The sequence below is a fragment of the Rhinolophus ferrumequinum genome, chromosome 15 (assembly GCF_004115265.2).
Source record: "Rhinolophus ferrumequinum isolate MPI-CBG mRhiFer1 chromosome 15, mRhiFer1_v1.p, whole genome shotgun sequence".
Classification (NCBI taxonomy): domain Eukaryota; kingdom Metazoa; phylum Chordata; class Mammalia; order Chiroptera; family Rhinolophidae; genus Rhinolophus; species Rhinolophus ferrumequinum.
In genome coordinates, this window is record NC_046298.1 from 46,562,192 (window position 1) to 46,578,617 (window position 16,426).

A 16,426-nucleotide genomic window follows, 5' to 3' on the forward strand; every position below is an offset into this window, starting at 1 on the left:
GTGTGGGTTGTATGTGCACCCATTATAGTTGAGCCTTGATTGCTATTGGCACATCAGTGGGTGAGATTGACCCTCAGGCTGACTGGCTGTGGGGCTTTGCCACATCCACAACTTACAGACTGCTGTGCGAGGGGCTTACTCCGCTGAGTGGGATGTGTCCCATTGGTCTGTGGATCCTGCCCACACTGCCCTTTGAGTGTGCTGCTTGTGGAGCTAATTGCATGGTTCTCTGCTTTGGTCTGAAGTCACCCTTCAAGTTTCTTGGTTCTGGGACCAAGGGTCTATCGTGCAGGCCCAGGTCATCCATTGCCTGTGACTGGCTGGGAACTACCTGGTAGGAGCTGCAAAATGATTCCTGGTTGGTTGCTGCCTATCTTAAACCTGGAGGTGCATGGGAGAGGTGATGCTGAGAATCAAGGATGGCTGCCACCAGAACTGGGACTGGGTAGCTTTGCAAGAAGCCAGGACACCCCTAGGCCTGCTGCCTGCCAGCTCCTGATCAAGCTTTGTGTGGTATGTGAGTTGGGTGAGGCAGGGTCTCAGGGAGTCAACATAGTGGGACAAATTGTGTTCACCAGGCTAATGCAGATTCTGGTTTGGTGCTAGTGCTGAGCATGGAGCTAATTAGCAAAAATCTCAGAGCACACCAAAGCCAGTTGGGGTCCATAGACCCTGGATAGTTGTCCAAAAAAGAGTGAAATGTGGGCTGGGCTGGCTGCCTGCCAAGAAATTTTTTCTGGTGAGCAATTTGGGTGAGTTTTATGGGGCGGGTCCCAGGTAGTCACCAGGGTGGAATGAGCAGAGCTCACTAGGCCAATTCAGAATCAGATTTGGCCATGGGTGTGGGCAGAGGGCTCAACACAGGAAAGATGGTTCCTGGCTGCCAGCTACATGGGAGAAGGACCCCACACAGGGAAAATGTCGAGTCTCCTTCTAGTCCTTCCCCTGAACCCACACAACTCAGTCTCTCCTCATATGTCTCCAATGCCCTTCGAGTCATTGGAACTTGGGGTGTGTGCCTGCGACCAAGTGAGTCTGTGTGCAGGCCCTTTAACAGGACTTCTGGAATTCCCGCAGCCTTCATCCCACACGGATGGTTGAATACCGACTTTTTCACAGCCAGATGGTGTGCAGTTACCTCTTTCTAGTACCAGTACTCTGGCTGGGGAGCATTGTGTGGGGCTCCAGACGGAAGCTCCATGGTTGAGATATCCCTCCCAATTCTCAACCACCACACACATGTGTGGGGCTGGCCCACTCCACGTCTCTCTGCCTCCTACATCAGTTCTTCTTTATATCCTTAGTTGAAAGACGTCTGTTCATGCAGACTTCAGATGGTTCTCCAGGTTGATTGTCCCATGATTTAGTTTCAGTTTTAAGGTTTTCATGGCAGGAGGTAAGCACAGCATCTGTCTACTCTGTCATCTAGGTAGATCTCCATAAAACATTTTTTTAATCATTTCTGTATTCACTGGCACATGGGTGGTTTTCAGTTTTGGACTGTTAGGAATAGTCGTGATATGTAAATATATGATATGTGTCAATGACACACCTACACATTTGTGTTGGTGATCATGTGATACTAGCATTGTTAGGCTTCAGCTCTATGAAATAGTGTCAAAGGAGTTTGGAAAACATCTGTGCCAATTACGACATGCACCAGCAGTGTTGGAGATTCTTAATTAGGCCACATCCTTGTCAATACTATTAATTTTATTTTAATTTTTAGGCTTCTGGTTGTGTTTGATAGTACCAAGTACTGGTTTTATTTAGATTTCCATGATTATTATGAAAGTTGAGCATCTTTAAACATTTCAATTAGACACTGGAGACCATTTTTCAATGTGTGTTACTTTATTTTGTCTATTTCTCTTATTGTATTGTCTTTCTTATTGATTTGTAATAGTTTCCTATATCTGCTGATATGATTCATTCACCCACATTGTGTGTGTGTGTGTGTGTGTGTGTGTGTGTGTCTTTTCAGGAGAAGAAAGATTTCAGTTTAATATAACTTGGTATTTCCTCCTTTATACACAATACTTATAATTCTGTTTAAGAATTATTGTACTATTGTAAGACTATAGAGATGTTCTCTTCTGTTATTTAAAAAATATATAGGTTTAAAACTCAGATTGGAAATCCATTCAGAATTTATTGGTTGTATGTGTGAATAGAGAATTATTTTTTTTTCTGATAAGCTAACAAATTTCAATGGATTATTCGGAACCGACATACTTTCTCTCTTTTCATTTGTTCTCACCTCTCATGGCTTATGCAGGTTACAATCACCTCCCTCTGTAATCTGTCCTTCCTGTGAAATCTCCCAGTGAATATGTGTCCTTCCTGTCTCCTTCATTATGTAACAATGCTCAAGCACCACAAAATTGAGGTCACTGTTGGTATAAAAAATATTAACTGTATTTTTTTCAATCAATTGTTCCCAAATTTTTAGGGGAAAGGTTCACACTATTGGAAAATACTTCTTAGTGAGCATCTCAAATTCTTTCACCTCTTGTGTCAACTTCTGTTTTGGATTAGCATGGATTTTTGTATAACAGACTTGGGAGATGTAATAGTATCTGTCTTGGATAAAGGGCTGATGAATTTCCTGGCCAGTGTAATAAAGATAATGCATGTTTTTGAGGCAAACATTGGGCAGATTCACGTATAACACAGGTAAAAGATTGGGGTTTCTTAGGCTTAATGTTCTCCAGGTGCGACACAAAACTACTAAGTGTACAGCATCCACCTGGACCACTTTGCACGGCCCCAGGGGGCTTGTGGGGCAGTGAGGACACACGGGAACACGAAGCTCCTACTGCCTGTTCTGTCGTGAATAATAATGTCTTTTGTCTCAGTTCCAGGCATCTTGTGTTTTATCCAGCATCCCTGAAATTGGCAGGCTAACTCGGTGGTTTGCAAAAGGCCTAAAATCTTAACCCTCTTTACATTTCTGATAGTCTCAGTGATGAGGATGGATGGTGAGAAGCCTATGTGAATAGCCTTTGTACGTCTCCCTTTAGCAGAGGGAAGCTGACATGGTGAGGTAGCTGGGGCCTATCTCAGTGTGCTTGGGCTACTGTAACACAATTCCACAGGCTGAGTGGCTGATAAACAACAATTTCTATCTCTCACTTCTGGAGGCTAGAATCTGAGGTTGGTGGGCAGCATTTTCTGGTGAGGGCCCTCTCCTGGGTGGCAGACTTCTCCTTGTATCTTTTTTTTTCCCCTTCTTCCACCCCCCTCCCCGCCCCCCACTCCAGTTCAAGCCGTTGTTTCTCAGTCTAGTTGTGTAGGACACAGCTCCCTGGCCCATGCTGGTGTTATGAGCCTTGCACTCCCCCTGGCTGATGCAGTTGGTCACTGGTCGTCAGTCACCAGTCATCAGTCAGCCGCTCACGCTGGCTGCCGGCCACTCACACAGGCCTCCGGCAGCTCACAGCGGCCCAGCTCCAGGGAGAGCCGTTGTTCACAATCTTAGCTGTAGTGGGCGCAGCTCACTGGCCCACATGGAAATCGAACTGGTGACTTTGGCATTAGGAGCATGGCACTCCAACCACTTGAGCCACCAGGCTGGCCCTCCTTGTATCTTAACAAGGCCGAGGGGCTAAGGGAGTTCTTTTTCAAGGGCACAAATCCCATCCATGAAAGATCTGGCCAATGACCTTATCACCTCCCACAGGCTCCATTTCCTAATACCACTAGACCTTAGGGATTAGGTTTCCACATAAGAATTTTCAGGGGACACACACAGACTGTAGCAGTACCCCTAGGAGAAACTCAACATCCTCTTGTTGTGTCTACATCAGAATATAGTAGGTACTATGTGTGTTATACTTTGCTTCCTCATCCCAGTGCCAGAGGGGACTTTCCTAGTCAGGTAAGGTCAGGTGGAGAAGAGTTAGTGGATCTAACTCTAATTTTATTTGTCCCCAGAGGGTAGATGAGGTTTTAGATCAAGTCCACTCACTTGTGTTATAGAGTTTTCATTATATGAATGACTTTCTCTTAGTTAGTGTCCTCAGTCTCCATAGCCCTGTCTGCGGTGCCATCAGCTCTCTGCCAGTGAGGGTGGCTGAAGGAACCTAATTCAGTGTCCTGATTTCCGGTGACAGTTCGTTGGGATTCTGTGTGCAGATGCACCATGCGCAGTCCTTCCAGCAGTGAAGAATCAACTACTGTCACTCTGGTTCCCCAACATCTAAAGAAAGCCTAGCCCTCACAAGATTTGTAGAATATGGAAGACGGCACGGGTGTCTGTGATGGATGATTTTGTCATTTAGTGCCTCTGTCAAAAAGAGGCAGCCTCCACCTAGAAGCCCATCTTGTATGACTTGTGGACCATCCTGACAACTAACATGTACATTCATTTGAAAGTGGTAATTAGTGAGCTCTCCGTAAAACTGAAGTGTGACTCTTAGAAATCTTGCAATTCTCTTGATTTTTCATTAACAAAATTTCAACCGAGTAAATTTAAAGATCAAACTGGCATTATTCAACGGTCCATGAGTTGGGCAGCATCCCATCTAGCAAGTAGAAAGGTGCTCCAAAGTGCTACAGAAAAGCAAAGATTTTCAAAGGGAGAGAGCCGGCGGAAAAAAGGAAACTATTAGTAAAAAATGCATTGTTTCAGGCAAGGCCACCCTTCTCAGTGGAATGGAAGGTGACGAATTTTACCTCACTAGTGCTGACCAGGTAATTCCAGGTTGATTGGTCAAAGGTTACATTCCGAGAGGCTGAAGCTGCTATTAGTTATTAAGTCTTGGTTTGGTGACGTGGGGTTTAGTGCAGGTGACTCCATTTTGGCCCTGCTCTCTCCTTTTTAACAGGCTTGATATTCCAATTTTGGAATGAGTTAACTTGGACTTCACTACCCACAAGAGAAGTAGGGTCTAAAAAGTCCTGCGTGTCACGTAAAGTGAAAATTCAAAAATGAAGCAAGGCTGGCCCCAGTGACATGTATGTTTTTTTGCAAGAATAGGTGGTACCTGTCACCTTGGAGGAACATTTAATCTCCACACTGCAGCCAAAGCCACTAGTAGCAGGAACCCTAATCCTCTGCAATTCCCCTAAATGCAGGACTTGGGTTCACTGGTGGTTTAAACTGACACCTAATGGTGTCTCCTGGGGCCACCGTGGCTGTTTAGTTTCAGTGTCAGGTGTGCAGAAGTGAAATCAGATGTGGTTGTTCCCTTCACTGGTCAGATCTCAGATATCCGGACTCCTGCCAGTGGTCTAGCTGTTTAGGGTGCCACTAGGAAAACTATAGACTGGCAGATTAAAGACGACCCTCTCTGGTGGCTGTGAAGTGTTGAAACTAATTGCAGTGCTGAACTAATCGTCTGGGTTATCATTTCGACGTCCATGGTAAGGCCCTGTTCTTGAAAGTCTGGCCAGAATCAACCTCCTGATTAAGCCTGTTTCTGTGCAGAGGCTATCTGGGGGCTTGAGGGCCAAGCCTGAAGAGGCAGGGAAGGAGAGACATTGATGTAAAGATCTGACAATTGAAAAGGAAAAGCTCTCCAAGTAGGAGGTACAGTTTCGGCGAAGTCTTGTTGGAATGAAAAAGTATGATGTGCTCAGGCGGCTCTAATTTTCCAGGTCGGTGCAAATGTAACAAGGGGAGATGGGAGATGGAGGGCTCAAAAATGAGACGCGCAGGGTCTTGAAGACCAGCCTCAAGGGTTTAGTTTTTAATCCAGACATCAAGGCAAGTCGCCACCCTTTTCGGGGGCGTCGGCATAATAAGGCATAAATCAAAGACTCACACCCTCCTTCTCCAGCACAATGGCACGGATTCCGCCTTCCAGCCAACCTGGCCGGTATCTCACAAGCGAAAACCTGCAGACTGCCTCGGTCCCAAGACGTTATGCATTCCTTACGACGCACGCGCAGAAACTTTCTCCAGGACTCTCAGAAGGGCAGGCTTCACCTCGTCCAATCCTGTCCCTCATTGGCTACAAACAACTGCTCGTCTGGGCCGTTGTTAGTGGCGACGTAGGCGGGTACAATCTTGGTCGCTAAGATACCACGTACTTCCGTTACCTTCCTCCGTCGTCCTTGGCTCCGACAGGCCCTTCCACCAATGGCAAATGGGCAATAGGCGGGACTTCATTTGTTCGGACCAAAGAAACACGGGTCTGGCCGGGAGTAGGGCGGCCAATGACGGTGGGGCAACCCCTGTAGAGTGGCTCGGTCGCCCCCACGCTCGCCTTCCCTCCTCCTCTCGGACCTGCCCCTCCCTAGCCCCGAGTCAGCACCGTGCTAACCGCAGTCTGACAGGAACGGGACGCAGCCAAGATGGCGGCGGCCGACGGCGACGATTCCCTTTACCCCATCGCGGTGCTCATAGACGAGCTCCGCAACGAGGATGTTCAGGTTCGGAGGCCACGGGGGACTTGGGGAAACGGGAAGGGGGACCTGGGGGCACGAGCGGCCCTCGCGGAGTAAAGTCGCAGTTCGCTGGGAGTGGCGGAAGAGGGCGGCAGCCAATCAGCGTCCACCTCTCATCTCCCTGGGTCCCCAGACTCGGTGATACGGCGCCCGGGATTGGGTGTCGGCCCTCCAGAGGGCGGGAGCGAGGCCGAGGATCCCGGGCCTGCAAAGTGCGCGCGGCGGCCCAGGGTCTGGGAGGCCGCGGTCCGCGAGGGGGCCGGCGGGCTGGGTTAGGGAGACCGGGGATTCGGTGATTGGCGGTGACCCCTGAAGGGCCCCTTTGGGATGGGGAGGGCGCGTGAGTAGCTCCGAGTGGGGGAGGGGCCACCTGGTTTATTGGGACCCAGGTAGGATTCTTCCTTTTTGGGTTTCGGCGGCTGGGCCTCAGCGCTGTGGGGTAAACCCCAGATGGGGACTGAGAGGCGAAGGTTTCCTTTCCAATTCCTGCCCGCCGTCCCCCTCCAAATTTGGTGTAGCCCCGACAAAGGGGATCGAGGGCGAAAACACCCCACCCCAAGAGGGAATTCGTTAAATTTAGGAGTGAATTAAGAGGTGGAAACCCGCCCCGCTTCTGGGATCCTCTCATTGTCTGGGGGGTGGGCAGTTTACTAGACGGGCTGACACATTTCTGGTGAGTGGGATGGGGAGGCCCAGGGCCCTGAGCCCGGCTGGCAAGGGATTGAGAAGAGTTAGGACTCTGCGGTTTGCCCACCCCAGCTCCACTTCCCACCCGCCGCGTAACCTTGTGCAAATTACTTCACTGCTCTGGGCCTCTGTTTTCCATAAAATGTGGGCTAATAATAGTTCCGGCCTCTCTGCTGGGTGTTGGAGGAACTGAACGAGTTAATAATACAAGTAAAAGAGAACCATGTCTAGCGTGTTGTAATAGCCCAATAAATCTTAGCTGTAATTTTTGGGAGTGGTGACTGGAGAGGTCCCATCTCCCTTTGGGCCTCAATTTCCTTCTTTATAAAATTGAGCCGGTTTGCCCGGGGCCCAGCCTCTGAGGGTCTGGGTATATCACTCTGGTTCTGGAATCAGACAGGCTGCGGTTGTGCAGCTGGCTCTTCCGCTTGCTGATTGACATGAGCCACTTAGTTAAGGTCACCAAGACTTGGTTTCCTTTTTGTTTTAAACGGAGGTCATTATCTAGTTCATAGGACTGTTGTACGGACTCATCTGTTCAGTGAACACCTGCCACATAGCAGGTATGGTGCTGTGGATATAATGATGACACCAGTTTTTATACTAGACAGATGTCTCCTACAAGAGACAGATGTGAGACAGGTGACTACATTAACGCGTGTTAGATGTGATGGGAAGGAAATGGCAGGATATTGTGATAATGAGTCAGTAACTATTTTTGGAGCTTCTGCTCTGTGCAGGGCCCTGCTCTAGGCACAGTTACACAGCGGAACAAGACACAAAACTCCTGGCCTTGTGGAGCTTATGCTCTAGTGAGGGGAAACATAATAAACAAGACAATGAGTAAAATGTGTTGTATGTTCCATGAGGATAAGTGCTAAAGAGAAAAATGAAGAGGGGTGGGGGGTGCAATTGTAAAGAGTGGTCCAGGAAGGCCTTGCTGAGAGGTGATGTTTGAGCAAAGATCTGAAGGCCACAAGGGAAGAAGCCAGGAGGCTGTCTGGGCAGAGTACACAGCAGGCAGGAAGTGGGGTGGGAAAGATCGTTTTAAGTAGGCCAATCAGAGAGGGCTCCCTCTGAGGACACAGAGTTTAAGGTGAGACCAGAAGAAGGAGCCAGCTCCAGGAAGGTGGTGAAGAGCCCTCCAGGAAGAGAGAGCAGACAGGTAATGGCAGTTCTCAACCCATGGTGATTTTGCCCATCAGGAGACATTTGGTAATGTCTGGAGATGTTTTTGCTTGTCCCAACTGGGGAAATGTTACTGGCATCTAGTGGATAGAAGCTAGGAAAGCTGTTAAACCTCCTGCAATGCCCAGAACAGCCCACATAACAAAGATTTGTCTGCTCAAAATGTCCGTGAGATTGAGAGAAACCCTTGTGGGGAACTCTTGAGGCAAATTTAGTGGCTTAAAAGAATACTGATTTATTATCTTACAGTTCTGAGAGTCAGAAGTCTGACATGGGACTCAATGGGCTAAAATTAAGGTGTCTGCAGGGCTACCTATGTTCCTTTCTGGAGGCTCCAGGGGAGAACCTGCTTCCCTGCTTTTCCCAGCTTCCAGAGGCTACCAGTATTTCTTGGCTTGTGGCCTCTTCCTCCGTCCTCAAAGGAAAGTCTAGGCCTAGAGGTGACATAAGAAGCAGTGCGGTGAGTGGAGGCAAACCAGGGTTTCGAATCCTGGCCTGACCACTTTAAGAGTTACTCAACCCTCTGGGCCTTGATTTTCTTGTTAAATAAAAATAAGGATGGAAGACAAACCTGTCCAGGTTGTTGTGAGGACTAAGTGAGATATAAATTACGTAAAGACACACAGTTACTAGCCACTGCCTAAGACCTTGCAACTTCATGCCCCTGTCTACATCTTAGAAACATGATGTCACAGTCTCCAACTCCTTTTCATAAAGTAGTTGGGGACTTGCTGAAGCAAAACTTAGAAATAAGGTTGCTCTCTGAGAATTTAACCAAAAAAAAGTTGATAGGATGGTGGTGAAGAACATGGGTTCAAGTTCTAGGCTCTGTCACGAATTCACTAGGTGGCCTTCATTCCCTTCTCTGCTTTTGTTTCCCCATCTGTAAATGAACGCAAAGGTGGTATCTGCCTCGTGAGTTTGTTACAAGAATACAATAGAGAACATGTGTAAAGTACTGAGTTTTGTACATAATAAGTACTCTTTAAATGGTAGTTGGGTTTTTAAAAACTTAAAAAGTGTTTTTTTTTACGTTCCCAGCCCTGTACTAGGTTCAGGAATCACCAGTTGGTAACAGTCCTGTCCCTTCATCCCAAAGACAAGGCATCTTCCCAGTGGGGGAACAGGCGTGCCCATAAATAATTATAATGCCAGGCAAACTGCTATGAGAAGTATTCGTTGGTGCTGTAGTTCCATGGAGGAGGGGATATTACTTTTTTCCTTAAATGCTACAGAAATGGAGATCATGGCGCTCATTTTTGCTTTTGAGCCCATCCACCCACACACAGTAGGGTCATTTAAAAGCATGATACTTCATGGAATAAGGAGGGAGGATATATGGACTTTAGGATGTTATAGGAGGTGGGAGACGCGTCTGTCACTCACTGAGCACTTCACCAGACTGAAGCTCCTTGTTCTAGCACACGGCACAGACCCTGCCATTCCATTTTCAGCCACCAGCTGTACAGTAAGTTTGGAGCGTTCCCCAGATACTTTGTTCTCTGCCTAACATCTATTAGGTTGGTGCAAAAACAATTGCGATTTAAAAGGTTAAAAATAATTGCAAAAACCACAATTACTTTTGTACCAACCTAATATATTCATTTCAAAAAAAATCCCGCCAATATTTATGGGGATTTTTACTCTTTGCCAGGCGCTGTCCTAGGTTCTTGGAGCACAGAGTGAAGAAAACAGCCCTGCCCTTGGGAAGCTCACACTCTAGTGGGGAAGGAGAACCTTGAACAAAGACATGCGTGTTGGGGTGATAGGAGTTAAGTGTATGCAGAGTGATAGGGGCGTGCTGTTTCATCTGGGGTAGTCATAGGGTGAAGAGAAAGTGGGACCCCTGGGAGGAAGGCCTTCTCAGGCCGAGGGAACAGCAAGGCAGCAAGCGTAAAGGCCTGGGCTGAGAATATACGTTGGCTTTTTGGTTACTGTCAAGGAAACCATTATGACAGGAGCAAGGGGCTGAGGGGTGGAGAGTGAGAGTGGATGGGGAGACAGGCCAGCTCATGTTGGGCCTTGCAGTCTGTAGTCAGGCCTTTGGATTTCACTCCGATTGTGAAGGGAAGGCGTGCTCCATGTGGGGCCGTACTATACATGTTCATCTCAGGGAAGTTCCATGGATTGAATGCAAAGCAGGTCTTAAAAAGTGGGTAGCATTTCTGCAGGTGGATGTACTAGGCTGTGTGCTGAGGACCGTTGGGGCATAGGCAGTCCCAGCCCAGGGTGATAAGCTCTGTGAATCAGGAATGTTACAGAGAACCCAACCAACAGTCGTTTAAACAAGTGAGGGTTCATTTTCCCTTTATTACTAGCAAAGATATCACAGAATTGGGTCAGAGTGTGCCCTTCTTTTCACCCACTTAGTGTGATCACAAGATTGCTGCAGCATCTGCTGTCATTAAGTCTTTGCAGAACCACACTGAAAGAAAGCAGGGGCCGATTCAGGGCAGAGTTCTCCTTGTCCTCCTTTTATCAAGGAGGAATATCTCTTCTAGAAGCTCTTTAGCTGATTGCTCTTATGTCTCTGTCCAGAACTAGGTCGTGTGCTGAGTTAGCTGGGACTAGGTTTCTCTGGAAGTAATAGGAAAACTAAATTAATGAAGCTTAAGTGAACTTGACGTTTATTTCTGACTCATGATCAAAAAGTCTGGTGGCAATCCAAGCTGGTGTGGCACTCTGTGGTGTTAGGGTCCCAGGCTTGCAAGTCCTCCATCCTGCCCTCCCCATCCCTAAGTTACCTCAGAGCCCCAAGATGACTGCTAAAGCCCCAGCCATCATGGCCCTATTCCAGACAGGAAGGAGGGAAGAAGACTGTGATCGCACCTCCCCATAAGGATACGTATACTTCCTAGAAGTCAAACACACCATTCCTACTTGGATTTCACTGGCCAGATGTTAGTCTCGTGGTCACATCCAGATGCAAAGGTGATTTGGAAATGTCTTTTTGTTGGGGGTGGGGGGGTCATGTGCACAGCTAAAAGCCAGGGCTTAGCAAGCAGCCGTATGGCTCAGTGCAGGAGCTCTGGGCCTGGGGCCTATCTGTAATTCCAGGTCAGTTCCATGAATTTAAATGGGAAAAATAACATCTTTATTTTCACTAACCTCTAACTCAAATTCAACTTTCCTTCTATTATGAACTATAGTATTACAAGAGCATGTCAGAAGTAGCATTAGCAAAACCTGTGACTATCAGCAGTGGAAATCATGATGATGTTCCTGTCTCATTTCAGCCGTTGCACGTACTTGTAGTGTTGTTCATGCTCACCTCTGTTTCAAAATGGTAGTCGTTTTTAGACCTGCTAAGAAGGTCTATGGCACACCCCTGCAATAAAAAAAAAACCTAGAAATACGATTGGTACTGGTTACTGGTTAGGAGCCAGCTGGCTGGGGTTCAGATCCTGGTTCTGCCACCTACAAGCTGTGTGAGATTCCTTCTCCCTGTGCCTTTGTTTTTTCTGCCATAAAATGGGTGATCCTGGTATTTACCTCACAAGGATCAAATGGGTTAAAATATTAATGCACCAAGAACAGTGCCCGGCACATAACATCATGGAAACATTTGTTGTCATTCTGTCACTGTGGGAAAAGGTAAAAGAGACCTCTGTGGACAGCTAGACAGCTGCCATGCATGCCCTTCTTGATAGCCAAGCAAAGCTGTCAACAGGGTGCGATTGCCACGCTGCCGTTGTTGATCTTCACCTGGTGCTAGGTGTTCCCGTATTGTTAATCGGTACTCACAAGAACTTTCTGAGGGTAGGTATTATTATAACCCCGTTTCACAGTTGAGAAAATTGAGACTCAGAAAGGAGCAAAGCGGGGCCCAGAATCCCACAGCTAATATGTAAAGCAGCTTCGCCTTGAACCCAGGCAGTGTGGCTGCAAAGTACCATCTTGTGCTGCCCTTCTTACGCGTTATGGTGCCATCAACACTGGAGAAACCAGCAGACATTCTTAACAAAACTGAAACCAGATTCTCTAAGAATGGCAGAGGAAGGAAGGTGTCTTTCCACCATGGCAGAGACAGCCTGATTCTCATTGGCGTGCCCCCTTGGGCATCTTCCCTAAATGACAGTGTGATGTTGAGATTCAGAGTCAGGGCACCTGGCTTCTGGTCCTGGCTCTGCTGCTTTCCAGCAAGTGACAGTTTCTCTGGGCATCTGCACCTTTAAAAGGATCCTAGTAACTATACCTCCCTTACAGCAGAGTTCTAAGGATCAAATATGTAAATTATCCATGTCAGGTACTTGAATGCTGCCAAGCACGTAGTAAGCAACCAACACATGTTAGCTGCTATTGTTACCGGCATTATGCTTATTCCCTGCCAGCATCGCGTTGTCCTCAGAACTGCAGCTGCCTGTCGTGGCCCTGGCCCATGTGTGCGTTTCCCCATAGCCCAGCTGAGAGAAGAACTCAAAGACCCAACTTGATGGCAAAGAGGAAAGAAATAGGCAACTAAGTCACTGCTTGCTGATATTTTATTATGGAAGATTTCAAACATAGAGAACATTGAAAAACTAGTATAGGGGCCAGCAAACCTCAGCCCTTGGGCCAAATTCAGCCCACTCTCTACTTTTGCAAATAAAGTTTTACTGGACCACAGTCATGCCCGTTTGTTTACATATTGTCTGGTTCTAGGGCTGCTTTTGTGCAGCAAGGGCACAGTTGAGTAGTTGGGACAGAGACTGGCCTGCAAAGCTGAAATACTATTTCTGGCAATTTACAGAAAGAGTCTGCTGACCTCTGAGTGAGCACCTGTGTACTTACCATTCAGATTCGCTGTTGGTGTTCACCATATTTAGTTTATCTCTTTCTGTGGCTCTATCTCATTTTATTTTTTGGCTGAAAATAAATTGCAGGCCTTGTAATCCTTAATCTCATCAAGGCCCTTTTACCGTCAGGGAGGTGAGGTTTTGGACCACCTCACGCCCAAGTAGTCCAAAAACCCAGTGATACTGTATGAAAATTTTGGCGTGTGTTTTTCTAAGGGGCCCCCATAGCGTGTCATCAGATTCTCCTCTCGCTTCCCGAAGAGACTCTTACACCCCTAGACAAGGGAACTGAATTGATGTAGTCGGCCTCAGTCACTCCCACACCTCTTCACAGTTGCGTGGGACCCCAGGCAAAAGACAGGCTGAGGGAGCCCCCAGCCCCTTGTCTTGCTTCTCCTTCCATTAAGAGGGGTCCCACCTGTGCCCAGCAGGGGCTTACTCACAAGGGTGTTTCCTTCCGTTGTCACACGAGTCCATTGCATTCTGGCACCCGGCCCGGTGAGCTAGGGAGGGGAGGCCCCGTTGCTGAGATGGAGAAACCAGGTGTGGGGGTTCACAGTCATCTGTGCAGTCACAGCTGGGTTGCGGTCCTGCTCTCAGTGCCCACTTGGGCAGGTGAATACCCCTCAGCCTCTGTCCACAGTGCTGAAAGATGCTGTCATTTGTGCTTCCCTCCCAAGGAGTGAGAGGCTGTAATGAGGTCCTCACTCGCAAATGCTCAGCACCAGACCTGTTCTGTGTGTGAGCCGAATATGTTTGTTTCCTGTAATTGCCACAGCACAGCACCACAAATGTTGTTTAAAGCAGCGGAAATTTATTTTCTCAAGGTCTTGGAGGCCAGAAGTTTGGAATCAAGGTGTCAGCCATGTTGGTTCCTTCTGGAGGCTCTAAGGAAATCCATGTCATGCCCCCTGCCTAGCTTCTGGTGGCTGCCGGTACTTCTGGATGTACCTTGGCTTGTGGAGCACCCACCAGATCGCTCCCTTCGACTTCACATGGTCTTCCCCTCTGGGTCTCTGTCTTCTTTTCTGTCTCTTAGAAGGACACTGTCATTGGATTTAGAGCTGTGAGGAGAAAACTCACTTTCTGTGGATCTCCTTTGCTCTCACACTATTGCCACACTCACCAGGCGTGTGGGGGTTTTCCCCACACCCAGCAGTTCTCTGAGACACCAGCTGGGTGTCCTACAAGTCAGTTCAGCTCTGACACTAACCAGAGTTAGACCACACAGGCTAAGGGTTCAAGTCCCACAAAACTGCCCATTTCAGGCACCAATCACGAGTAGTAGGTACCCAGGTTCCCACAACTTCTCTGTGGCTTGGCTACAGGTGAGAGGTTCCATGGCAGCCCTCCTTGGATTTGACTGTTTGCTAGAGCAGCTCACAGAACTCAGGGAAACACATTTACCAGTTTATTATATGATAAGGGACACAGGTGAACAGCAGATGAAAAGGTACATAGGCCGAGCTCTGGCAGGGTCCAGAGTATAGGGGCTTCTGTACCTGTGGAGTTGGGGTGCGTCACCGTTCCAGTGCTTGGATGTGTTCACCCATTCGGAAGCTCCCCGAACCCCCTACTATTGTGGGTTTTTATGGAGGCTTCACCGTGTGGCCCTGTTTGATCATTCACTCACTCTCCAGCCCCTGTTGGGAGAATGGGGGTGGGGCTGGAAGTTCCAAGCTTCTAATGGTGGTCTTTCTGGTGACCAGGCCCCATCCAGGAGCCCACCCAGAGTCACCTCATTAGAACAAAAGACATTCCTATCACTCAGGAAATCCCAAGGGCTTTGGGAATTCTGTGCCAGGAGCTAGGGGCAGAGACCAGTATATATGTTTTCTATTATTTCACGAGTGCCTTCCCCCCGCCCCCTCCCCTGCCTCCAAATTGAGGATGATCTCGGCTTGAGATACTTAATTGCATCTGCAAAGACCCTATTTTCACATTCACAAGCCCTAGCGGTCAGGCTGGGACAGTACTGCTAATGCTACTGCTGTTTTTATGGCAATGTTACTGTAACACTGTTTGTTCCGTTATTGTCACGTTAGCCAGTCCTGAGTCTCACTCCCTACTCCATGCCATCTGAGCTGTGTGACCCTTAGAAGAGACTTTTGCTTCCTGGGCCCGTTTCCTCCTCCGTGGAACAGGGCTTAAGTGACACCATGCGTGTGAGCGCCCAGCCTGGGAGCAGGCCCAAAGTGTGCTGTGACGTGGCTGTCACGATGCACAGCAGGTCTAATGATGCTGAGTGCAAGAGGGGGTGAAAGCAGAGGAGGAAGGCAGGGGGTGGTTTTACACACAGTGGTATTGGAAAGTGCCACCGAGCGGGTGTTGGCCCAGTAAGGCCAAAGATGCTTTGCTGAGGCTTTGTTCTTGTCGTAATTTAATGACTCAGGGTCACAGAGTCACTTGGGAGGTGTTTGCCAAGTTGTTATTTGGCACCCTCATGCATACTTAGTTCCGGGTGCCAACAGACTCCCTGAAGTCTGGGCTTGCTAACATTCTCCTTTCCTTTTCTTGTTCTCATTAGCTTCGTCTCAACAGCATCAAGAAGCTGTCTACCATCGCCTTGGCCCTTGGGGTGGAAAGGACCCGCAGCGAGCTCCTGCCCTTCCTTACAGGTAACGAGCTGGACTCCGGGGGCCCAGGTAGACTGGGGACTCTGGTGATTCCCGCTAGGTGAGGGGCCTCGCTGTGGATTTTACAGATCATTTGTTGTAAGTGTCCGCCCTGTGCTGGGCACTGTGGGTGGGGCAGGCGTTCAGAGAAGGAGAAGTGCAGTCCTACTCTGAGGGAACGCTCTGGAATGTTAGGGGCCTGGATTGGGTAAGGGGTCTGGAGGCAGGCAGCGCCAGGTGGAGCCGCGGCTCCAACCGTGAAAAGCTGGTGACTTTAAGTGTTGCTTGCTGCTCTGCCCGTGTAGTTTTTATGTATAAAATGGGGTGATTATCCAGGCACGGTAGCATTAATGTGAGCATTAAATAATAACCACTAATACTTCTGTCTGCCCGCCATGTGCCAGGCAGTGTCCTAAGCCCTTCCTGTGAGGCCCGAGTTCATGCCCAGGCTCCTCAGACCAGTGCCTGCGCTCAGTAGGTGTGAGTCACCAGCGTTACCTGAGTTACTCCCGCAGCACTTCCTAGGGGAGTAAGACTACTGGTGAGGACACTGCAGCTTGAAGAGCTGCAGTAACTTACCTTGCCTGAGGGCACCCAGTGAGGAGGTAACCCAGAGGGGATATTTATCTAGTCATTCTGGTTCCAAACTCACAGCATTGGGTAATGCCTTGGGGTCCCAACTACCTGGATTGAACTCCAAATGCTGCCACTTTCTAGCTGTGTCACCTCGGGCAAGGTATTTCACATCTGCCTGCCTCCGATTCTATA

The 16,426-nt window shown here is 48.4% G+C and overlaps 1 protein-coding gene across 1 annotated transcript in view; it reads left to right on the forward strand.

Moving 5' to 3' along the window:
* Nucleotides 1-6,153: 6,153 nt before the first annotated feature.
* PPP2R1A (protein phosphatase 2 scaffold subunit Aalpha) overlaps nt 6,154-16,426 on the forward strand; it is a 30,965-nt gene continuing 20,692 nt past the window's right edge. The window contains exons 1-2 of the mRNA XM_033127896.1: nt 6,154-6,378; nt 15,571-15,661. Of these exons, the coding sequence (XP_032983787.1) occupies nt 6,301-6,378; nt 15,571-15,661 (169 nt within the window). The 5' untranslated portion in view covers nt 6,154-6,300. The remainder of the gene's footprint in view (nt 6,379-15,570; nt 15,662-16,426) is intronic.